We start from the raw sequence: 26203 nt of genomic DNA, 5'->3' as shown, positions 1-26203 counted from the left end.
TGTGTGTGTATGTGTGTGTGTGGCCAGCTCAGCCCACTGGGGGGCGGGGCTGGCTAGCATGTGGTGCTGGGGAATTGAACCGCGGTCCATGTGCTTTGCTAAGCTTGTTCTAAGTAGGTGCTTTAGACCACTGAGCCATCTCACCAGTCCCCCTCCACTGTCATTTAAATATTGTAGGTGCATGAATTCAGCAAAATAACCCAATATAGTCCAGTAGTCCATAATAGTAGTGGCTTATCCATAGGACTGGCAATGTCAGAAGTTGTTGACTTGAAATTTTTACAGATCAACATATTTATATGGCTTTACTTTTTATACCTTGTTTATATACTTTTCTGCTGGATGGTTAAGACCAAGATAAAATAAGACCTGTATAACAAGAAATGTAACTTTTGTATCTCACAAGGTCAGTTTAATCCCCTCAGGATTTATCCTAAAACCCTTTACCCCAGTTTGTAGATCTTTTGTCAGTGTTAGCCACGTAGATGAGTCATGGCCATTGCTTGACCAATTTGCTCTCTATGAAAGCCTCAGAGAATGTTTTCTTTCCATGTGATAATGTGTTTTTATTATCAATGCTGGAAATGATTGTTTTAAAGTTCTACACATATTCATCTTTCATTTTATTTCACTGTGCAAAATATGTTGCATTAATAATTTTGGCCATATGACTCACTACTCCACATTATTCAATCATTTACTGAGGAATAAATAAAATTAACTGTATCCATCTGAGATGAACACACACTTCTCAAAGGATGAAATTAAAGAAGTGAATAAATATATGAAAAAATGCTCCACATCACTAGCCATCCATGAGATACAAATTAAAACCACACTGAGATATCATCTCACCCCAGAAAGAATGGCTATCATAAAGAAATCACCAAACAACAAATGTTGGAGAGGCTGTGGGGAAAAAGGAACCCTTCTTCACTGCTGGTAGGAATTTAGATGGTGCAACCATTATAGAAATCAGTGTGGAGACTCCTTAGAAAACTAGGACTGGAAATCTCATTCAAACCAGCTATTCTTCTACTGGGAATTTTTCTGGAGGAACTGAAAACGTCATACTATAGTGATATATGTGTACCTATGTTTATAGCAGTACAATTTGTGATAGCCAAATCTTGGAAACAACCAAGATGCCCATCACCTGAAGAATGAGTGAAAAAGATGTGGCATTTTTATACAATGGAACATTACTCAGCTATAAAGAATGATAAATTCGAAGCCTTCATATTTAAGTGGATCCCACTTGAAGATATACTCATAAGTGAAATAAACCAGACACACATGTGTAAATATCATATAGCCTCCCTAATATAAGAACTCAAAAGAAGAAATACAAATATAAAGGTATAACACAATTAAAAGGAAATCAAGAACTTGAGGATTAGACAACAAAAAAGAGGGCAAGGAGAAAAGCTAGGAAACATAACAGGGACAAATCCATACATTTATATGTACAAGATGGGTAAGACAATGACCCTGAGAACTATCAGCAGGTTGTTGAATCTAGCAGTTACTGGGTGGGATTTTCACCCTAACTATATATGTTGGTACATGTGAACCGAGTGACTGCACCAAAGACAGCAATGTGTAATAGTGGGGTCATGCTTGGAATGCCTGTTATTCTGGTCTTCTAAATACATAGTGCTTGTCATGACATACCAATTATGGCCAGACTGTATCCCAAGTAAATTTTTTTAAAAGATGTTCCATCTTATGCCTAAGATGATTGATATTCAGACAGATAGTGAGATTAAACCCAGCTGCATACGTTGTAGGGCAGTAATAAGCTTCTCTTCTGGAGGGTTAAGAACCTAAGTTTGCAGACCAAAAATTAGAGAAAAAGAAGGGCTGCAAAGACAGCCAACACTTTGACCCTAGCCTTTCAAGGTCAGTGAGGACTCAGGACATAGAAGAACCTGTACTATAACATCCTGTAACTCAGTAGTGCCCCAAATTTTCTGATCAAGGAGATTATGAGACCGCAGAGGAATGTGATCAATGTTGTAGTGTGTGCCTAAAGGGAGTCACATGGAAAGAAAATGTTCTCTCAGGCTTTCTCAGAGAGCAAATTGGTCAAGCAATGGCCCTGACTCATCCACATGGCTGACACTGACAAAGGATCTATAAAGTGCGGTACAGAGTTTCAGGATAAATCTTGAGGTGCTTTGACTGACCTTTTCAGATACAAAAGTTACATTTTTTGTTATATAGCTCTTACTTTATCTTGGTCTTAACCATGCAGCAGAAAAGTGTAGAAACGACGTATGAAAAGTGAAGCCATGTTTGTATGCTGAGCTGTGGAAGTATCAAGTCATCAGATTCGGACATTAGCAGTCTTGTGGATAACCCACTACTATTGTGGAGTACTGGACTATATTGGAATATTTTGCTGAATTCATGCACCTGCAATATTTGGATAGCCATGGAATACCTATCTCTGACAAAACTGAACAAAGAAAGGTGATATAAATGAAGGGCAATTTTGTATCTGTATATACAAAATAGTTAGGATGGATATATAGCTATTTTCTCTGAATTCAATAAGAAGAAAGATCTATACTAGTATTGTTTGGACAGGATATCATGTCTGCATCTTGTGCTATGAATGGCTACTACAAAGACAACAATGTGCAAAGTATTAATTGTTGTAACTCTCCTACCAACCTATTTTGAATCTGTCACATTGCAATTTTTTTCTCAATAAAATTAACAACAGCAACAACAAAAAACCCAAAATTAACTGGATCCCTTTCCTCCCCAGAGGGGAGTGGGTGTGTGTTCTCCTTGCAACATCCCTGTGGACCTCAGAATGAGCACAGAGACCTAACATAAGACAGCACCCATCTTCTATCTTCTCAGGCCTTAAGTTGGCAAAGAATTTATTTCTGATGCTGAGTTGAAAGGACATCTATAACTTGCGAGACATTTAGAGACTGCAGTGTTGAATTTGAATCTGAAAAGAAGGTCTTAATATTTAAGCCTAAGAGAGAGGATCTAACCTGTGAGTATAATGAAAGCTAAATCTTGAAACTGTCATGGAAAATAGCAACAAAAGCAGAATTCCCTACAGCTCTTATTCACTAGAGCTGTGAGTTCAGAATCTGCTCTAATTTACTTGAGAGAGGAAAATGGCCAGAAGAAGCCACTGCACTGATTAAGTCTAACTGGCAAAAAGAACAAAACTGAGACTATATTACATTTTCAATAGGTACTGGTTACACAGTATTTTTGGATAGCTTTTCTTATGAAAAAGATGTCATAGGTGTATATTAATTCTGGAAATAATGTCATGTGAGTCTTCCAAAGTTTTTCTTCCTTTTCAGAATTGTTTCAGTGATGGGAAGTCTTTTGCAATTTCATATCAATTTTAGAAAAGCCTGGCAATTCAGAAACCATGACAATTAAAAATTTCCATTAGCATTAGATTATTAGATCAGTGTTTGGAAAATTGTCATCCTTAAGGAGGTCACTCTATCATGTTTCTGGAAATATTCATTTTTCTGTGATGTTTTCTAGTTTTCTGTACATTAATCTTATAAGTTTTGTGTGAGATGTATAGCAATTTCCTATTTAATGCTCTTGCAAACAATGTGTTTTGTTTGTTTGTCACCATGAAGTGGAAGGACAGTTTATATTTAGTAAACTTGATTTTAAGATTTAGATTTTGTTTCCCTATTAGAAAATTCACATAGTAGGCTGCCTAGCTTTATAGCTTTAAGTATCACAGTCTTCTCTAAGTTTTCTTGCTTTGTATGTGAACTTAGGGATGAGCAGGGGTGATGGTGCGTTGTTTCTCCGCGACAGTTTGAGTTCCCGCACCTCACAACAAGTCTGTAGCATGAAGAGAGAGCAGCACAAGTGTGCACAGAAACCGGGGCTGCTTCGCGGCTCGCTGCCCGCTGCTGTGCGACCCTGGGTTGCAGTCCTCTCGTCAACACAGGAACGCTGACCGTCACCCTGAGGTGTGCAGACTCCGTAAGGCAAAGCACACTCCATTTTCTTCCTTTGTAAACTCATGACAATGTGATGGCTGCTGCACAGTGTTCTCTCCTTTTGATCTCACTGTTAGTAACATGGTCGGTCAGTCATTTGCGTTTTCAGAATGAGAACTGGGGAACTGAACTTGCATTGTTTTTCCTGGTTATTCACTTTTTTTTGGAGGTACCAGGGATCAAACTCAAGACTTTGCTCTTACCAGGCAGGTGCTTACGCCACTGAGCTATGTCCCCAGCCCCCCTGATTATTAGTTAAAAATATTCTGAGATCTGTGTTTTTATTTCTAATCTATCAGTATGAAATCAGAGAAGCCAAATGCAGTCTGATCTAAGCTCCTAACAGTGAGCTGCAGACATTTGGGTGAAGCACTAAAAACCAGCCTTGCTTTAGCTGCTGCCCTGGTCTTTGGTAGGGACTCCAGTGGCTGCTCTACTGAGAGATGATCTGGGGCAACAAAACATGTGTTTACAAAACACCTGCTTGCTCCACAGAGAAGAACAGAGGCATCATTGTTTATGAGAAAATCATTGTCATCAAAGGTAAAGCCACAGCACATCCCCTGGTGAATCTAATTACATACTACAGACACATGGAGTGAAGAAAAGCCAAGAGGACTTGATTTAAGAGTATTAACTGCATTGCATCTCTCCCCTGAGCACAGGCAGAAGATGGTGTTTTAGGTATTTTTCTCTCATTTCTGAGACAAAATACCTGATGCCAAGATTAAGGAAGGAGAGGTTTACCTAGCTTCCAGTTTGTGGAGGTTTGAGTCAGTACTGAGCTGGCTCTGAGACAGAATGGCCTGGTAGAGGAGCAACGGTTCATGGTGGCAGGAGACAGCAACAGCAGCGAGAGTCAAGAGGGGGTGGGTGGGGAGGTACAGCTCAGCAGCACAGCACCTGCCTGGCAAGAGCAGGCCCTCAAGTGGAGTGCTGGCACAAACAACAGCAATAGCAGCAACATCAATTTACAAAGGTAGGGGAAGAGCAAGCCTCTTCTCCTCATTTATACTGTGTTCAGGCATCCCCCAGGGTGGGTCTTAATATTTAAGACACACCGGCTCCCTGCCCTCCTCTTGCACAGGCTCAGGACGTTTACACAGTGAGCCCTGGCCCCTGCTGAGCCACTTAGTTAACCTGCTAAACTTCTCAAGTTGACTCAATGCATCAACCATCACAGCATCCTAGAGCATAAGTAGACTCCCCAGGACACGTCCCTATGTCCTAGGAGACAGGACTGCTGAGCTACCTGGTTAAGCTTCTAAACTTTTCAAATTGACACAATGCATCAATCATTACATATGTCTTCTTAAATTTCAGTATTTTATAGAATATTGGATTTATTGAGTATAGTATCATCAACATGAAATTTTTAGGGCTATTAAATATCATATAAAACCTATTCACAGGGCCAGCCAGATAGCTCAGTGAGTTAAAGCACCTGCCTAGGTAGGTGTAGGGGACAGAGGTTCTATCCCCGGCCTGCCATGCCTGCCCTGCCCCTGGGGTGCACTGAGACAGTGAATGAGACTGGGTGTGGTTGCGCGTGCCTTAACCCAGTGCTTGGGAGGCTGATAAACAGGACTGTGAGTCTGATCTGTTTAGTGAGACCCTGTAGACCCTGTTCTAAATACATTTAAAAAATTAAAGACAAACATAAAAAACTTATTCATAACTGAATGAAGAAATACTTCACTTTCTGTTAGGAGCCCAATAATTGATAAGTTCATAAAACCTCGATTTTATAATTAGCTATTTACATTGTGGCTTAGCAAAGCTTGGAATGCGGGTCTTGTATGTTTCATCCCTTATATACATTAAACTATAATGAAACACTTAATGTCTTTTTACTCAAGCACTCCACATCAGTGTCGCATTTGTGGAGATGAACAAGGTATTCAGAAAATTTTGTCGACACTAATCATTCTTTTCTTCTGAAGGAGAGGCAAGTTTTTCATGCTCAGCCTGTGAGTGAGTGCTAAGCCTGCGACTTTAATACAGGCTTTAGGAGCCAAGTATAATTTTTTTTACCTTCCACATGGATAGCAAAAATAGGGAAGTGAAGATTAGAAGCTTATGTGAAATTTCTCCTGTGCATGTCAGTCAGAATGTCTGTATATATTTTGTAAGATTCTGTCTGGAGTCTTTTAAACAAAAAATTATGAATGCATCTTCTATTTTTATGTATTCGTATTTGCCTATATGCCTAGATTTTGGACTGTTGCCGATTCTCTTAACAAAATATTTGTGTATGAATTGCATTGATTTGTGTGACAAAGAGGAAAGGAGGACAGAAGGGGAAATTTAAAAACGAACATATTATTTGTTATGCCGGTACATGTATGTGCATATCGGCATTAATTGATGGTTTGTATGTGATTCTAGTAATCCACTCGCTGAAATGAAAACAGAATAACACACATGTGCGTGAGCATGGGAAATGCAATAATTCACACAGAATGTTGAAATTATATCCATTACCAAAGGTCTCTGAAATTGTACAAAACTAAAATTAATTTAATTTTTATTTATTATAAAATTCTCTAAAGGGGCCGGGGAGATGTCTCAGTAGAATAAGTGCTTGCCTGGCAAGTGCAAGGGCCTGAGTTCAATCCTCGGTTACAAACCGCACCCCCCCAAAAAAAAAACCCTCTAAAAATCAAGGAAGCATTTCATTTTTTTGCTTCAAATCCCATATACAAATCTTTTGATTCTATGTAGAAGAAAGTCTCTTACATGAACCTAGGAGCTTTATCTAAAAATAAAGCCATGAAAAATGAAGGATTTAATATGATCAACACTGAGGAAAAATCAGTCATTTGTACCATGTTGCTATAATTAGTGGATGGAATTAGTCTGAATGATTAACCTGGTGTGGATTTTCCTGTTGTGTCAGTTCTGTATGTTATTTCAAAATTGCAACAATATTAAGTTGTACTTATCAGTATAGCAATATTTTTATATTTTTAAATAAAGCTGATAGTTAATAGGTTTTGCAAAAGAAAAAGAAATGATGCCATGTCAACTACTCCTTTGAAAAGCATTTCCAACTACCATAACTACCATAGTTTACTGTCTTCTGGACAGTTGGAAGATTTAATGCGACAAAGTTCTAATACATTTTATCCCAATATAAGTCACTGGGTCAGCTCATCCCCTTGGGTGGCTTTCATTTCACTTTAAATACGCTTTAGTATGTGGCAAACTGAAAACACATATAGAAGCCACTAGCTGGATTTTGTTTTCTGTTGTGGGTAAGGGCTGAACCCAGGACCCTCATATGCTAGGCAGGCTCTCCCACTGAGCTACATCCTCAGTCTTCATGCAGAAAGCTTGTGTAGGAATCTAGTAACTGTATTTCAGTGACAGGGGTATTCCTTCACTATGCAGATGGCTTTCAAGCATTGGTTGTGGTGCATATTTAATTTACAGTAGCTTTAGAAACTCCAGGACACCTGTACTTCTAAGAAAATTATTATGAATCATTTTGACACAAATATATCTCAGAAATATAACCAGAGCTTAGCATGCATGATCAGCATATGAACTGAGACATCTGCCTTCAATTTTAAATTATAATTCAGGGGGCCAGGGAGATAGCTCAGAGGTCTAAGAGCCTGCCTGGCAAGCATAGGGACTCAGGTTTGATCCATGGCCCCACCCCAGGTTCATTGAGCCTGCCACCAAAATCGGGTGTGGTGGTGCATGCCTGTAATCCCAGTGCTGGGGAGGCTGAAAACAGGAGTCTCACTATAAGTTCAACCTGCATAGTGAGACCCTGTACCAAATATGTAAAATAAATAAATAAATAAATAAATAACAATTCAGAAAAAAATATTGTTTTTGTTTCAAAAGACAAAGTTGAAACCAAAAGTGGGCAATGGTGAGGTCTTAATTCAAAGACCAAACCATAATAAACAACAAAATGATGTAAAATTGATTTTTTTGTTTTTGTTTTTTGTTGCAAAAAGGTGCATGTACAGCAAGAAGCCTCTCTTTGTTCTACTTATCACTGGCCAGTAAGCACTGATGGAGTGAGTCCATTGTCTTGAAAGGCTTTGGGCAGGCTGTTACCCGGATTGATACCCTGATATGTAAGTCTAAATCATCTCATTTTCCAGTTAACTAAGATTGTCTATTTGGTAATTCCCACATTGCTTCTCCCATTTGGTGCTGGACTATAAATGTGGCCGTTCTGTACGGTGAACAGAAAGCAATGGGGAAAGTCATCCTGTGGACTTCATGTGGAAACCGGAGTGTGCATTCAGACTCTGTGAAGCTCAGGACAAGGAAATATATGAGCAGGTAAAAATATGTTGCCTAAAGTGGGGGAAAGCCAACAAATTAAGTGAGAAGATTCTCATAATAACATGCATTCAGTCAACAAGTGAATAGCACAATTTCTTCAATTCATCTAAACAAAATAATCCACTTGGCCCAGACTTCTTCATCTCTGTGTCCTCTTTCAGGTAACAAGGATTCCCACATGCCTTTTCAGAACACAAATGGTGGACATTACTTTCACCAGATATTGCATTTAGACTTACAAATAATAACTGAAGTGTTGGGGAAAACCAAAGACATGGATTCACACATGATTCACTTGAGGAACGTGACTGAAGTCAGTGTGTTCATCCTGACTGGTTTCACAGATGATTTTGACCTGCAAGTTTTCATATTTCTTCTATTTCTGACCATTTACCTTTTTACTCTGGTGGGAAATTTGGGTCTGGTAGCACTGGTAATAAGTGACATCCGGCTCCACAAGCCCATGTACTACTTTCTCAGTGTGCTATCATTCTTGGATGCCTGCTACTCCACTGTCGTCACACCCAAGATGTTGATCAACTTTCTGACAAAGGATAAAAGCATTTCATTTCTGGGATGTGCAGCACAGATGTTTCTCTTTGTTACTTTTGGGACTACAGAATGCTTTCTCTTGGCAGCGATGGCTTATGACCGCTATGCGGCCATCTACAACCCGCTCCTGTACTCTGTGAGTATGTCACCCAGGGTCTATGTGCCTCTCATCATCGCTTCCTATGTGGGTGGTATCTTACATGCCACAGTACATACTGTGGCCACGTTTAACCTCTCCTTTTGTGGATCCAATGAAATTCGGCACATTTTCTGTGACATCCCTCCCCTCCTCGCTATCTCCTGCTCTGATACTCACACCAACCAGCTTCTACTCTTCTACTTGGTGGGCGCCATTGAGGTGGTCACGATCCTGATTGTTTTGATTTCCTATGGCTTCATACTGCTGGCCATTCTGAGGATGAATTCCGTTGAGGGGAGGCAAAAAGTGTTCTCCACGTGTGGCTCCCACCTCACCGGAGTGTCCATTTACCACGGGACAATCCTCTTCATGTACGTGAGACCAAGTTCCAGCTATGCCTTGGAGCATGACATGGTGGTGTCCATATTCTACACCATTGTCATTCCCATGCTGAACCCCATCATCTATAGCCTGAGGAACAAGGATGTCAAAGAGGCAATGAGAAAATTTGCTGAGAGAAACTGGTTTGCAACTAAAGTTCATTTTTGGAATTTTGACCCAAAATAATGCTGATTTTAAGTTAATATATCTATGATCAAGGCTGGAAGAAAATTGTGTTTTTAGCCCATAGCATTTGTAGTCTCAAAATATCTCCAAGTAAAGAATTAGCCCTATAGGACAGCATGTGAGAAATGTCATGTATATTTTCTTTTTTATTTGTATTTTTCAGTAAGGTTCTACAGGGTCTACAGGGTCTCACTATGTAAATCGGACTTGTAGTGATCCACTTGTGTTCAGCCTCCCAAAGAGCTGGAATTACAGGCACACGCCACCACACCTAGTCGCAATCGCCATCTCAGCATGTCCCAGGGGCAGGGTTGGCACAGCATGCCTGGGATTGAACCCAGCCTGTGTTTGCCTAAGCAGGCAGTTTAATCTTCTGAGCTATTTGGCTGGCCCTGTCATGCTTATTCTCAAACACATGTGTAGAATCATTGATGCTATATGGTCTTTGATATCTATATATAGACATGCAAATGCATATATATATATATAATATGCACACACATATATGTCTATATATAGTTTAACTAAGGATTTGTTCAAATGGATTTTAAGTCAATGGTAGAAATTATATTTGTAATCCTAAATAGTGTTTATAGTCACAAAATTGTACTGCATGAAATAGCTTCATATTGCTTATAATTTCTAGCACCTAGTATGGATTTAATTCTTCACCTTTCAGTCCCTCTTTTGTGGAATATTGATCCATTTTCCCCACTTTCCTAATGTGTTCAGGTGACGCTAGGCATCTGTGTGTGCCTTCGACTTGTTTGGGTCAAAACTGCAGATTTTTCTTCTGTTATTGGGGCTCACTTTTCTACTGCTTCATGATTGAAATTGATCCACTCTCAAACTCTGAGTCTAATTAATTTAAAAGAGAATTAAGCAGCACAATAATGTTTATTGAGATTGTGCCTAAGGATAATTAAAACTAGTAAAATTATACCATGGAGATTAATCTATGACTTGCTACTCTGTAACCTTTCTAAGATCTGAGATCTAGCTCATTTTGATGCTACAGTTAGTCTTCAGATAGTTACACTTAAAGAGGATTTTTCTTGAAGAAAGAAATTACCTACTTCTTCAGTGTTTCAAATCTTACTTCCTTTTTACATTCAAATCTTTCCAGTGTTCTGGAATCATTCTTTAGCTTTCTACCATGCAGTCTAGGGTTCCATAATGTTAAGGAAAAGTTGTACTCCAAATTATCTTCTGAATCAATATGGTATTGCTTGAAATGAGCCAAAAGAGACATTTGGGAGACAGAATATGAGCACGGAAGAGTTGGATGCTTTTCAGTTACACCTAGAACAATCTGGTTAAAATTATTCATAAAAGTACTTAGAATCGATGTTAAGCTAATCTGCAGGAAAAAAGCTAGACTCTCTTTACGCAGAAGTATCATGCAAACCAAATGTTAGTGCAAATCAGCTAATGATCAGTAATTATAATGCAGACTGGTGCAACCATTATGGAAACCACGGTGGAGACTTCTCAAAAAGCTAGGACGGCTGACACCATCACATTCGTGATGAGAAGTAATAGGTCAGTTGACTTGACTTACACCTCCTAGTCATGAAAAGGTCCCCAAAACATCGATTGCCTTAAGATATTGCTGATGAGCAGTGCAAGGATGAAGACTTGTACTTGGCTGTGTGGGCTTCTGCTTACCCACTAGGGCTGGTTAGCTCTGCTCAGCGTGTTTGCCCTCATTCTTTCTTTTTTTTTTTGGGGTGGGGAACCGGGGATTGAACTCAGACCCTTGCACTTGCCAGTGAAGCGCTTATTCCACTGAGCCATCTCTCCGGCCCCATTTGCCCTCATTCTAATGTGCCTGGCCCTTTGCAGGGAGTTCACCATGGCTTTGCTACCCTAATTTTCCTCTCTACTTCCAGGGCTCATTTCCTAATTTTTATGAAACTTCTGTTAAAATTCCAAATGTGAAAAATATCAGAGATCAGAACATGTGCATCATGCAGCATCTGTCTTTGGCAGGCTGAGGACTTTGAAATTAAGGAGTTGGAAAGGACCTCAGAAATCAGAGTCCCCTGCCTATGCCCTGTCAGTCTAGCCCTTGATCCCCTACTTCCCCCAAAGCCAAGGCGCAAACTAGAGTAGGTCACGCACAGTAAACTCATATCACCTAGAAGAATCCACTCAACCAAGAGAAGAGTTTGGCTTTCTGCCACCTTTCCTGTGTACAAGCTGACCATGGAGAGAGTCTTAGACGTGACTTCTGTGAAAGTGCGTCACCTCCTCCAGAGGACTCCTGACCTGTGACCAGATGGAGGAAGTTCTGTGCACAGTTTCCTTTTGGAGAACCTAGAAAGAGACCATGCAAGGTTCTCCCCCTCAGTGGATTATCATGCCACTGAGTCCCTTTGTCCAGTGATAATTCTGTATGACAGTCCACTCTTCCTTGAACATTAAGGCAGACATCAGAAATTTCCTGTGACTTTGGTTTACTGATTCTGCAGTTGTATTTGTGATGTAAATGCATATTTTTAAATTTAGGGGCAAACTGTTAATGCTTAATAATGAGATGTGTTTTGGTATGTCAAAATATGTATATAATATATCTGATTACCTTTATCCTTATTACAACCCTCTCTTTGTCTCCCTCATCTCCAGATGACCTTTCCTATCTCTAACCATCAATCTTTAAGATTTCTTTTCTTTTGCTTCCTCCTCTTCTACTTCTTTTTCTCTTTCTTCTTTCTTTCTTTCTTTCTTTCTTTCTTTCTTTCTTTCTTTCTTTCTTCTTTCTTTCTCTTCTTTCTTTCTTCTCCTTCCTTCCTTCCTTCCTTCCTTCCTTTTTCATAAATTGCTCAAATAAGGAGAAAACATGTGATATGTAACCTTGTGAAATGGCATATTTTGTTGATATAGTGGTGTCAAGTATGACCTGGTTGCCTATAAACTGCATTTCATGATTCCACTCATCTGCTGAAGAATGTCTAGGTCGCTCTAGTCTGTTTCATAAGCAAATGAGGAGAGACCAGAGAGAAGCCTACAGTTATCACATTAATCTTAAAGCTAAAGTGATTGTTCTTTGTACAGGATGGTAACAGAGAATGTAATGAGGAAGACTTAAAATCTATGCTCTTAAAGATCAACTCAATGGAATGGAAATGAAATAAGTTTGATGTAAAGAAAATTCCTGAAATACATAATAGATCTTTGCTTGAACAAATAAAAGATGGTTTTCTCTTATGTGATACTAAATGTGGATCCTGCCAGTGCTGTGCAAAAGTTATCCTGTGAAGATACAGTTCGTTAGTCATGTATCTTAAACCTGTTAAGTTACTGTCTGGAACGTGATGACTAGAAATACATATTCCATTATGATCTCTACATGAATAATTTAGAAGTAAAAACAGTTGTTTGTACTTCATTGTGCTGTTTTATGATCTTCTAAAAATGATATTTATATAATATAACTTTTTGATCTGCAACGCTGAACTCCCTGATAATATCTTAAATTATTTCAGGTAAATAACTTTCATTACATGAACTATGCAGTGAAGTAAGAAAACAATCAGGCAATTGAAAATATAGCCTAAGTGTCCCTGAATGCCATTATATTACACTGTACTTAACTAGTAACATGATATAAATGCTCTCTAGCCTATGTCATAATGAAAGCAAGTGAGTCTTAATTTAATTAAAATGTAACAGCTTCTTCAATTTAAGTGTTGTCTAAAATATCACAGATTCAGTGACTGCTTCTCCAACAAAAGCTGGTGGCATAATTGAGCTAAGCCGTGGGAGCTTATGTAAATGAAATGAGGTAAACCTGTATTTTATAAAACTGACTGGGATGAGCTGGGAGACAGCTCAGTGGATGAAGCGTCTTCCTGGTAAACATAAAGTCCTGAGTTTGATCCCTGGTACCAAAAAAGCAATATTGACTGGGAGGAGAACCCATAACTGTATGAAATTACTAAGACATTTGCAGGATGAGTGAGGAGTGCAAACTACATACTGAACTGTACATGCTTATTAAATTTTCATTCTAATTGCAAAAGAAAATAACTAGGAATACTGAAAAATCAGTTCTAAAAACATAGATGACAAAGGAAGATTAATAATTTTATGTAATATTGAGTTAGTATGTCATAATTTTTGGAAGACTCAGAAATTTGAGTAAGATAGTATACATTATAAAGATAAGAATAAACCAATAGACATTTTTGAGTTGGAAAAACATCAATATATTCATAATTTTAAAAATAGAGATGTTACAGTTAACTTTACATACTTGATCAACTATAATTTTATGGAAACTAATTTGGACTTCAACGAGTAAATAACTCATATAATCATATGCTGGGATTAAAATAATCCATGTAAGCATTGTCTGAAATATTTACATAACAATAAAAGAAGACATTTACAAAATGAAACAATACATTATAAAATAATCTTAAAATAGCAAAGAGATATTTAAGCTGTAATTATAGATCATATAGATAGGATTTTTTTAAGAAAAGGTTTCATTTCTTGACCTAGGCTTATGGAATGACACATATTCCAAATTTATCATCTATCCTTTGCCTTGAAATTTTTCACTATTAAAAATGCAAAAGTAATGAGGCAAAGAGCTCAGTAATTTATTACAACGTAAAGACACCAGAAGAGAGCAAGAAGCAGGGGTGGGCGCTCCTGTCGCATCCCAGAGAGCTGCAGCTTGTCATGTCTAGCAGGCACACAGCTAACACAGCAGCATGTAGGATTTTAACCCAGTCACTTCCCAGCTCTTCGGGTTCACCACATTAAATAACGTCTTCATGTTCCCCACATCTTGAGAACATGTTCATCAGGCAGATTCCAGTTACCAAGAAATTATTACATGTTAAAGATTTGGGCACAGAGAGCACCAGCAATGACACAGGAAATAGCAGAAATTATATGGACCAACAGACACTAGTAACAATTTATGTAAAAGGACATGGAAAAAACTGTCAGTAATTGCTATTGCATTTCTTTTTTTAAAATAATTTTTATTATTTGCCAAATTATTGTAATCTCAATCATATATGCGCTTTCCTGTAACTTAATTCTACTTTGATATTTTTGCTTTATTATGCACACAAAGTGAGGAACTACTGGCTGCTTTCCTGTAGCTCTTTGTGTGTTGGCCAGTGTGTTGGCCAGCAATAATCATCAAATCAATGTGCATTAAAATACATTAGGAATTCAAGTCTTCTGGTAGTAATGACCCTAAGCATTTTACATCAACTTCCTAATTCAGTGGTCATGAGTTTTTACATATTTAGTGTACTTGGGGGAAATTAGTCATAAAATTTCAGTAAATTAAGAAGTTTTGTTCACTAAAAAGTTTCCAGATCTAGATTCTAAGTACTAGAATATTTGACTAGAAAGGTATTGTATCTAATTATACTTATTCTCTATATTATAAATACAGGGAAATGTAAAAACCCAGTCTATTTTCACTATAAATTTGTCTAACATTGGAGAAAGCATGAGGATTGTATGATAGTTTTAAAATAGCAAGAATATTTTCTTTTTTGCACATTTGCTTCCCTTAAAAATTCACACATGCATAGTCCACGCATTTAGCATGCACTTGATGATTTCCAACTGCAGCAGGAATTGCTAAAGGAATGCTCATGGACATGCCTAGGGCCATGCTTAGCCTGAGCAGAACAAAGAGATTCAGTGGCTTTCGGAGAGAAACCAAAGGGAAAGTGAAGGACTCTACCTGCCTGGCAACACTGTTATGTCAACTTCCTGGAGCCCTCTGCCTTCTGCAGGACTCTCAGGGCAGCGCTCTTCACCTCTCTGTTCCTGAGGCTGTAGATGAGGGGATTCAGCATGGGGATCACAATGGTGTAAAACACAGAGGCCACCTGATCCTTGCCCAGGGAGTAGGACTGCTTCGGCTTGAGGTAAGTAAAGATCATGGTGCCATAAAAGACGGTGACGCCCAGGAGGTGGGAGGCACAGGTGGAGAAGGCTTTTCGCTTTCCTGCAGTGGAGTGAATTTTCAGGATAGTGGAGAGGATGGACAAATAGGATCCAGAGATGGTGACGAGGGACAGCACGAGGTTTGAACCAGCAAGAATGAATATCATGATTTCAATGCCCTGTGTGTCACTGCAGGACAGCGCTAAAATCGGGGATAAGTCACAGAAAAAGTGATGAATGACGTTAGAGTTGCAGAAACGCAGTCTGCTCATGCAAACTGCATTGACTGTAGAATCCACACAACCAATCAGGTAGCAGCCAGCAAGCAGGGCCCGACACAGTCTTGGGGACATAATGACTGGATAGTGGAGAGGATTGCAGATAGCTACATAGCGATCATAGGCCATGCAGGAGAGAAGGTAGCATTCAGCAGCAATGAGGATAACAAAAAAGGACATCTGGGTGAAGCAGCCCAGGAAGGAGATGCCCTTGTCAGAAGACACTAAGTTCTGTAGTGTTTTTGGGGTGATGACACTGGAGTAGCTGATGTCGAGAAAGGACAAGTGAGTGAGGAAAAAGTACATGGGTGTGTGCAGCTGAGGGTCCAGGCGAATGATTAGGATCATGGCTGTGTTCCCCAGCACTGTGACCAGGTAGATGAAGAGGAAGAGCAGGAAGAGGCCCAGCTGTGTCTCTGCAGAATCCACCAGCCCCAGGAGGATAAAGTCAGGCAGATTGGTGAAGTTCCTTCTACCCATGGTGTAATGTTTTAAAAGAGTGAAAAATCAAATGATTCTTAGCTGTAATGATTTGAAAATCATTGTATAAATGCCCTATTATTTTATAATTACTTTCTAACAATTGATGAAAAATCACCTAATGAAATGGAAAATGTCCAATATCCCAGGGCATGTGTGCTTGTAAATTGGTATTACAGTGCAATATGATACATAGTAACGCACGTATAGAGTTAGGTTGAAGTGATGTAGTCCACAGGCTTTCCAACGTTAACACACCTAACCTTCATGAAAATATTATTACATAACTACTGCTGTCAACATGCTGTGGATGGAAAAAGGGCCGACAGAGGGATTCTCTGAAGTGAGAGAAAGTGAGTGTCGATGTTGCCTCACTCCACCTCTGTTTACAGATGTTTCAGCAAATGTAAGCAGTGCGACACAGGAACGAGATGGCAGGAGCAGATTTAATGAATCAGTTCCTATCCTTTTGCTTCCAAAATCGTTTAATACACAATCGCAAATAATGAAGTTTCCTTTGAGGACCTAGGATCATAGATGAAACAAAAGTATTCATTTCTAGACATATTTTTCCTTCTTGATCATTCAAAACCATTTTCTCCAAACAGTAGCTTAAAATATACAACATCGCTTGTGCAGTCTGATCCCATCTACTCTACATTTCTGTTTCTACAAATCCAGGCACTTCTTAGGATGAGGTCCAAATGTTGTATGTATGCATATACTGTTTTGGAAAAGTCCTGATCTTGGTTTATCACATTTGAAGCCATCTCATTTTAAGAATAATACTTACTATGACCCAAAATTGGTGAAAAATCTTCCAACATTATCCATCTAAAAACTTGTCGACCATTAAATTCTTCTCAAAAAACAAAAAAACAAAAAAAAACAAAAAAACAAAACATGAGATGCATTTAAAATCTGACAATTTCCATCATGTAGTTGTACATTCACTGTTTTGTTCTGATGTAAATTAACCTAGACAGTTCATTCAGGACTTAGTCAAACTGTAACTTCCCAGGGCATCTCAGGAGAAGCTGAGGAAGACGGAAAGTGGGCAGAATGGCGTGTGTCCTGCCCGGCTTCCAGCCTCCTAATTCTAGGCTGCCTCATTAGTGGGTGTTGAAGACAGCGCAGCACTTGGCAATCCTAGGGGACCAATTTCTCAGCAAGCACACCTGGAATGCTTCCAAGTGTAAAAGATCAGATTTTCCCTGTAAATCAGCTTTACAGTGAAGAACATGATCACTTTGTATTCCTTGTGATGCTTTAACTTTTAATAGAATACTTTTGAATAGTTACATAATATGCAACATAAAATGTAAATGTTTACATTATATAGATACTAAATCAGAAAAATTTGACCAAATTGGAATAGAAAGCTTTCCAGAGAAATCGTTATCTACTTTATGAATCATGAATCTATCAGAAATAAGCATGCTTATTTAAAAATAGAACAGATCAAAATTCAGAGAAATCATTGAAAACAATTCAAATATTTTAAGGTTTTGTGGACATAATTATAATTTCTCTCAATCATCTTTTAATATTACATAATAACTATATAGATATGTAAGTATATATTTCCAAAGTTATTATAATAATTTCCAAGCTGATAAACAGATATAGTGTGCATCAGGAAAGGCACAGGTCCTCCCTTCGGGACATCAGCATCACCCGTGTCATCCGTGTGTGATACAGGAGCAGTGTGCTTGCCTATATTGGTATTCCTTAATGTTACAACAAGTGATATGAAAAGACAGCATGAGACCTGAGAGGAAAAACAGTCTAAGCTTCATTTAGTAGGAAAAAGCTCACTTCCATGGTGCATAGTTAGGTCAAAGATTTTCTCATATAATAATGGAAAGAAACTAAAATATATAAGGCTTAGATATTTCATGATGGCCATTTCTTTATCTCTATTTGTCACCAGGTTCAATGGATCCTCAGGGCCATGAAGTACTCTTTGCTCCTCTTTTGAGTTTCCAGGCTGTTCTCTTGAGTATGACATTAAATGATGAAGTGAAAAATTGAAAAAATAAAGTATCCTTAAATACCTCATTAAAATGATTCACTAATATTACCCTAACGTTAAGGATTATTGAAGAAGCAGAGGGGGCATTTGAAAGAGTGTACAATGAGAATCAGACAAAACTCTCTTGTGGATCTGCATTAATTCATGAATACATCAGTGTGCATGGAAATTGCAGCGTGTATGATTACGTAAGGAAAGTGGGCTCCTGCCGGGAATTTCAGGAGATCCTGTGTGGGGCAGGTCAACTCAGGACAACTAGCATATCCATTATGTTAAATTTTTATACATTTTTATGTGAGTTCATTGTCACTCTTTTTTGATGAACACTACTTTTCAAAATTTCTAATTTGTTGTTATTTAAGTTTCATGTTAACTGTCCTAATGTAGGAAATTGAAATAGTATTCTCAAAGAGCTAGTAGCAACTGCCAGTTTTATTTTTCAAATATATATATATATATATATATATATATATATATATATATTTGTGTGATCAATCCTATCTTATTACATTATATAGTCTCCATTTGAATTTTTAATTAATTTGGCTGAGAATAAAGTAACAGCATTTTACCTTCTAAACACTGAGCAGTATATTTTGTTATTTTATATGGCATCTGTGTCAGAATATGACTCCTTCATTTAAGTTTTATAGATTTATTGAAATGTGTGGGTTATGTACCATTAAACATAAACATCTCATAGATTTTTAAATATTATTTTAAAGAGAATAAAAAATAAAAATCATTAGAAATGGTACAGGATTGAATAAAACAAGATGATAACAATTCAAAAATGTTCGTTATGTTGCATATCACTGTCTTGAAAGTAGTTGTTCAAATTACCAGATATAAACATGTAAAATGGATCAAAAAATTTTAAGCATTAACTATTCCTTTCAATAAACAAATAGGAAATAGTAATACATTTATCTTAGCTAGCAGATATATTCTGTATATATTTTTTCTTCATTCTTTTCTCTTTTTCCTCATCCCAGTTATTTTTTCCCTTTGACAGGTTCTTTCCCTTTCACAGTATCATACCTTACAGATTTTATTTAGCTTCTTAGAGTAGGAAGACAATGTTTACCCATGTGGGTCTCATTTATTATGCTTATGCGTACAGTGCTCCGTTGCATCCATTTACCTATAAAATCCTCAAGTTTATCTTTTTTATTGCTGATTAATTCTTCATTGTGCAAAAGTACCCCATGTTTTTATCCATTCCTCGGCTGGTGGGCATTTGGGTTGTTTCCAAGATTTAGCTATGAAGAATTATGCTGCCATAAACATCATTGTAGTCTGATGTTTTCAGTTTTGAAAAAATATCCAAAAGGGAAATAGCTGGGTGTCATGGGACCTCTAGTCCTACTTTTTTGAGGAATTTCTACTCTGATTTTCACAGGGGTTTTACCAGTCTACACTCTCACCAATAGTGAAGAAGGTTTCCTTTTTCCTCACAGCCTCTCCAGCATTTTCTTTATCTGACAAGGCTGAGTTCTTCTCAGGTGCCCTGTTTTTGATTGGGTCTTTGAATTTTGAACACCTGATTTTTTTAAAAAAAATTATATGTCCTAAACATACATCCTTTGTCTGAGGGACAATAGACCAAGATTTTTCCTAATTTGTGGGTTTTCTCTTCACTCTGCTTGTGTTTTATTTTGACATGCAAAAACTTTTCAATAAGATGAGATCCCAGTTGTTGATTCTTTGAAGTATTCCCATGAAGTTTGGGTTTGGTCCATGAACTCTCTACCTACCCCTATGCCTTCAGGACTTCTACCTCCTTTCTCTTCCAGTAGATTTAGTGTTTCTGTTTTAATATTTAGATCTCTGACCCATTTTGACTGTGGTTTAGTGTACAGTGATAGACATGGGTCTAGTCTTAATTTTCAGAATGTGGACAGTCTATTTTTCCAGCACCATTTATTAAAGAGGCTATTTTTCTTCCAGTGAGCATGTTTGGACCCTTTGTCAAGGATAAGGTGGCTGAGTGTGTTTGTAGTTGTGTCTGCATTTTCTTATCTGCTCTATTAACCCACAGGTCTGTTTTGTGTTTGCCAATGCCATACTGATTTTATCATAATAGACTTCTTGTATGATTTCAAGTCAGGGATTGTGATTTTTCTTGCCATTCCTTTGTTGCCTAATCCTGTTTTTGCTATTTTAAGTCTCTTTTGGTTCCTGATGGACATTTTCTCTCTAGATTTATGAGATATACTAACAATATTTTAGTCAGGATTACATTGAATCTGTCCAACAATTTGGGAGCATGGTCATTTTCACAATGTTGGTTCTTCCTATCCAGGAGCAAGGAAGATCTTTCTATTTTCTGAAATCCTTCTCTCTCTCTCTCTCTCTCTCTCTCTCTCTCTCTCTCTCTCTCTCTCTCCACTTCAAAGCGTTGTAGGCAGACAGGGCCAGGCCTTCAAGGAGACAAGATGGAAGACAAGTTGATGTTGCAACTTGGAAGAGACAGACACTCCCATATGGACCACACCTGAAGACGAAAGAGGAAACAAACAGCTACACATTTCCCTAGGGATGGGCATCAGGAAGAGAAATTCTGAATAGGTATCAATCCCCTTGAATGAGCCCAAAAGAGTCACTAGCCCAACCCCCAACAGGAAGAAACCCTGTCCCATATTCATACCCTCTTGCTATGTGACTCGCTTCCCCATTTGATACTGGATTTAATCAATTTTACCTGAGCAGTAGTGCTTGTAATCTCATTGATTGACCATAGTTTTGTCCCACTTCATGCCCACCTAAGGAGTTCCCATGTCTTCTCCACCACCTTAGGCCTGCCTCACCACATGATTTTCCTCCATAAAAGTCCCTAGAAGAGACAGCTTCCCCGGCACCACCCACTCAGGGAAGCTCCTCCTGTCCTTCTCTCGGAAAGGAGCTTTCTTTCCCTCAATAAATATATTCTGCTTATAACCTCCATTTGTCCCTAAAATTCATTCTTCGGTTTTAGAGAACACTAACCCAGTACCTGTTAGGTTGGGAGATCATTTTTTCCCCTACATCATTTTGAGGTCATCCACCTGAGATCAGTTTTTCTCCCTGTGTCATTTGGAGGTTCCCTGTATCAAAAGTATTATATTTTATTTCCTTTGTTTGATTGACATCTAATTGTTTCATTTTGGGGGACTTGTTATTGTGAAAGGTATGGTTTCCATAATTTTCTCTCCATGTGTTTGTTTATTGTGTACAGAAATGTTATTGAGTTTTTAGTGTTGACCTTCTATCCAGCTAGGTTCTTAAGTCTGCAGATCTTTTGGTGGAATTTTGGAATCTTCTGTGTAGAGTACTGTGTCATCTGTGAATAACGATAATTTCAAGTTTTCCTTTCTAATTCCTATTTCTTTTATTTCTCTGTCTAATTTCCCAGGCTTTTTAATTAATTAATTGATTATTTTGGTATAGAGGATTGAACTCAGATGATTGTGTAATTTTTGTCTTTGGTTCTGTTGATATGGTGCATGACATTCATGGTAATCAATATGTTATCAAGCTCCATTTAGAATTTCTACCATGTGTGCATATTTCACAATAACTTTTGCATATGAAATGTATACAATATTTATTTGTCAAAGATAAATAAATATTTTAAAATATTGCTTTTATTATGACAAATTGGATAGCTTCAGATGCCATCCACAGACAGAGGTCAGCTTCAGTGTGTGGTTTCCCGAGCCAGCCGATCCCAACAGGGAGCCGCCTGTTCTCCGAAGACCGGAGGGTGGGGGCGAAGAGGGACGCGTGGGCTGCAGGCTGGAGCCCTCGGACCTGGTCCCCGGGGACAGCAGTGGCATTGAGATGCTGACGCAATCTCTGGACCCTTAATCACTCACTAAGTTACCAGCCGATAAACATATTGGTGCTCTTAAAAGTGCAGCATGACCCTGAAGAGAAGTTGGCCCGCGATGCATGAGAGTCCAGGCCTAAATCGCACGGTAGTCGATTAAAGATTAAAAAAAAGTGAAAAGTAAATGCAATGGCTAGATTTATTCCTTTAATGGTGTAAAACTTTACACAAAACCTTACCTTTTACAAAGAGGGAACATATGGTGATTTCTTTTTGATACACAAAAGGTAAGAAGTGTCTAGTGTACCCTACTTATTTTATTGGAGTATATATATTTTTAATTTTATGGATGAAGAGGCTTGAAAGAAAATTCTTTCTTGCAATCAATAAAAAGGTGAATCTTGTGAATTCAAAATATATAGACTAAAGCTACAAATGGATTAGTCTCTGATTTTTATAATAATAACTGCAATCCTCGATGAACAAGGAATTGTTTTCCATTTGTGTATGATTTGTGATTAAAGTTTTGTTGATATTATTAGGAATATTCAATCCACACTCTGATGTTGCACGTCTGAGTCTGATTTCAGCCGATTCGCACTGGGCCAGATGCGTGGTCGCGCAGAGCTCCCTGTCTGCACAGCAGAGTGCTGGTGTTGACGCTGCCTGTTTCATGCAGAACGCGTTAGGTGAGGTCAGAAAGGAGAGTCAATAGCGCGGTGCGTGGCACAGAATACATGCTAAATGTTGGCTTCAAAAGCAAAACGTTTCACCTAAATAGAGACTAAATAGAGACATCTCTGTTCTCTATAATGGTAACAGTCTTGGTCCAAGAAAAAAAAAATTAAATGAAAAAAGATGCCATTTATTTGATTCAGGAGAAACTAATAAAGATATCTATCTGTCTGTCTGTCTGTCTGTCTATCTATCTATCTATCTATCTATCTATCTATCTATCTATCTTGAGAGTCAGACAGAGTCATGACTATGACTTCTTGAATCCAGCAAATCTTTTAAGCCCTTGCTGAGATCATTGTGGGATCTTTATTTTTGTCAATGCTCATTGAGAAATATTTATAAACCATCCCTCTGTTGGCATCTCACTTGTTGCTGCAATAGGAAATTAAATGGGAATATATTTTTTTTCCTCTTGGAAACTATTCCAGTCTTATTTCTTAAAAGTAAAAATAACAAAATGACTCTGTCATGTCCTAAGATGTTACAAAGTCTCAGCATATCTGTCACCTTATTAAACAACGTCTGACACTCCAATAACACTATGCATGCCAGTGTAGACTTTGTATATCTAAAGTGACTCCTGAAAATTTTGCTTCTAGTACATAAGCTCTGCGAGTACTGAAACTAGATCCATACAGTTTATTTCAAATCTCCTTATCACAGTACAAGTTATACAGACAACTGCAAAGGTACACGTTTAGTCAGTGTCTTATATGTTCATTCTATCAAGTGTAGGTTGATTATTGAAAATTCAAATATGTTTTTGTTCCAGATGGGCTTTGAAAGGTCTGACTTAAGGAGGAAAATGTGAAGAGGATGAATCATTTTGGAAGGTTTGAGAAGATATAAAGTAGGAAAACAATGACCAAAGTATAAATGAGGAAGGAAAAAGAAAAAGACACAAAAGAAGAAAAGAAAGAATAACAAAGAAAAGAGTTTGAAAAATAGGGATGACAAAAACATATTGTATCTGTCTATCTATCATCTATCATCAATCTAATGTTAAGGAGAAGAAAAATAGGAATAACACGTTTCACATCAGACTACAAGCGCAGTAGAAGTAACACACTGTATACTGCTGTCTTCATAGAGGTCACTCAGAGCATAAGATACAGGCCTGAAGCCATGGCGATGTCCAGACGACAGTGACACAAGTCTTTCTTTTCAATGAACTAAGAGAAACTAGCTATATAACTCTGTGTGTGTGTGTGTGTGTGTGTGTGTGTGTGTGTGTGTGTTTTCTCCCCGTTTTCTCTTCCTTCCTTAGAGATGACCCAGAGAAAACCCTTTTGGAGTGCAGCCGGTGGGTGTAAGAGTACAAAACTCTCAGGAAGGGAACTTTGGAGACTGCGGTCATCTGTGAGAACTAGCAGGTGGGAAGGAAATTTTAAAAAGGAAAAGTGATAGCTGGGCTCCAGTACACTAGAGAGATCCAAGGGTTTTTCTAGAAAAGCTAATTCCTAGAGGAGCGGCATCAGGCTCAGTGGGCAGAACACCCAGCACTGCGAGGTCTGATGGCCGGTGGGGGCAACACTCAGCACGCGAGCCCCTATCACGGGTACTACCTGCTGTGCACATGCTACACAGATGCGTTCTGCATGTCCTGACACTCAGCACAGAATGGAAGCACAGGTACAAAAGGGAAAGTCCTACATACCAGCTGGTATCAGGCATGATTTGCAGGATCAAATTCTCTTCCACATTTTTTGTTGTTGCTGTCTAATTACTGCTAAAACACCTAAACTTTCCCAATGATAATGTGAGGAGTAAAATTCATAATAAAATGGAGTCATTAAGCTGGTGCAGGTTATGATGGAGTTGAGAACCTAGTATAAAACATTTATTCAGTGAGCATATGTTTTACCATGATTCATTCTTGTAATAAGCATTTTTATGAGTGAAAAACAATTATATTTCTGTGAAGAGGGAAAGATAATATCTTTGTCTTTGTTTTTCAGTCTGATTCTAAGGCTTTTCTAAGAACATAAGTGTCCTGGCTTACCAAGCCCTGGGCTGGCCTGAATTATTCTGGGAAGTGGACTCTTACTGACGGAACTCTTTGCTCTTGGGCTGCTACCTGAGGTGCAGTTCACTGGGAAAACAGAAACTCAAAAGGAAAAGCAAAAGACATACAAGCAAGTTATAATTGCGAAGGTTATGGGGAGAAAGAAAAGCGTTACAGGATATATTGACCAGGGCAGAGAACCATTTCTTACTAAGTAGTTGCAAATATTGGTGGAAGCACTTCTGACCCTCGGTGAAAATTCTCATGTTTTACTGTTTCTGTTTGTTTTGCAGTATTTTGCTATCACGTCCTTTTATTCTTTATTATGAGCAAGAACAACAGAATTCATGATTATACCCTCTCTGGACATCTGGAGACTGAGGACTCTGCACTTGCAATATATCTGTAAATATAAAACCGCACAAACAGAGCTGGGTATCTCTCCTGAGTCGGCACCCCGACATCACCCATGCTGCCCAGTTTGCAGCTGAGCCTAGTGGATTGAAGGACTTCAAATCTCTGGATTCATTTTCTTCATAGATGGGATCCACAGAACAAAACCCTTCCCAGAGAAATCAAACTGCCTTGGTGGAATTCATCTTACTTGGTTTCTCTGATATTCCCAATCTGCAAGGATTTCTTTTTGGGCTCTTTCTAGTAATATATGTGATTATTCTGATAGGAAATAGCCTCATTCTCATCATCACCAAGACTGACCCTTCCCTGCAGACACCCATGTACTTTTTCCTTGGGAATTTTTCCTTTTTGGAAATATGCTATGTGTCAGTCACTATCCCCAGACTACTAGCAGACCTCTGTCGACACACTAGAAGCATTTCTTTTCTGGCCTGTGCTATGCAGATGTACGTCTTTCTGGTCCTAGGGCTCACTGAGTGCTTTATTCTCACTGCCATGGCTTATGACCGGTATGTCGCTATCTGCAGACCACTGCTGTACCCTCTCGTCATGAGCAACAAGGTGTGCATCCAGCTGGCAGGTGGCTGCTGGGTAAGTGGGATCCCAGTTCACATCGGGTTCACCTACTGCATCTTCTCTCTCCCTTTCTGTGGACGCAACCAGCTGCACCACTTTTTCTGTGACATACCTCCAGTCCTCACCCTTGTGTGTGGAGATACTTTTTTGGTTGAGATACTGATTTATGTCATTGCACTTCTTGTTGTCACGATTCCCTTCCTGTTGATCCTTGGATCTTATGTGAAAATCATCTCAACCATTCTGAAGCTGCCGACCACCACTGGGCGTGCCAAGGCCTTCTCCACCTGCTCTTCCCATCTGATGGTTGTGGCTTTGTTCTTTGGATCAGGCATAATTACATATTTGAGACCAAAATC

At 38.5% G+C, this 26203-nt stretch overlaps 3 protein-coding genes across 3 annotated transcripts in view; 2 read left to right on the top strand and 1 right to left on the bottom strand.

Annotated features, from left to right (window-relative positions):
- The first annotated feature begins 8592 nt into the window (after positions 1-8592).
- On the top strand, positions 8593-9576 carry LOC111814251 (olfactory receptor 1094-like). Its single transcript, XM_023707226.1, has one exon. It carries the CDS (start codon positions 8593-8595, stop codon positions 9574-9576), a length of 984 nt encoding a protein of 327 aa, XP_023562994.1.
- Positions 9577-15314: 5738 nt separating this feature from the next.
- Positions 15315-16262, bottom strand: LOC111814250 (olfactory receptor 8H1-like). Its single transcript, XM_023707225.1, has one exon. The coding sequence runs from the start codon at positions 16260-16262 to the stop codon at positions 15315-15317; it is 948 nt and encodes a 315-aa protein (XP_023562993.1).
- A 9129-nt stretch (positions 16263-25391) lies between these two features.
- The window catches only part of LOC101593183 (olfactory receptor 10AG1-like), an 8565-nt gene continuing 7753 nt past the window's right edge, over positions 25392-26203 (top strand). The window contains exon 1 of the mRNA XM_004646911.2: positions 25392-26203. Within this exon, the coding sequence (XP_004646968.2) occupies positions 25392-26203 (812 nt within the window).

The sequence above is a fragment of the Octodon degus genome, unplaced genomic scaffold, assembly GCF_000260255.1.
Source record: "Octodon degus isolate 3935 unplaced genomic scaffold, OctDeg1.0 scaffold00283, whole genome shotgun sequence".
Lineage (NCBI taxonomy): Eukaryota > Metazoa > Chordata > Mammalia > Rodentia > Octodontidae > Octodon > Octodon degus.
This window is presented reverse-complemented; position numbering and strand designations above follow the sequence as displayed.

What these genes read in the sequence shown, in the direction of transcription:
- LOC111814250 (XM_023707225.1), bottom strand. Translation starts at nt 16,262, where the DNA reads ATGGGTAGAAGGAACTTCACCAATCTGCCTGACTTTATCCTCCTGGGG.
- LOC111814251 (XM_023707226.1), top strand. Translation starts at nt 8,593, where the DNA reads ATGGATTCACACATGATTCACTTGAGGAACGTGACTGAAGTCAGTGTG.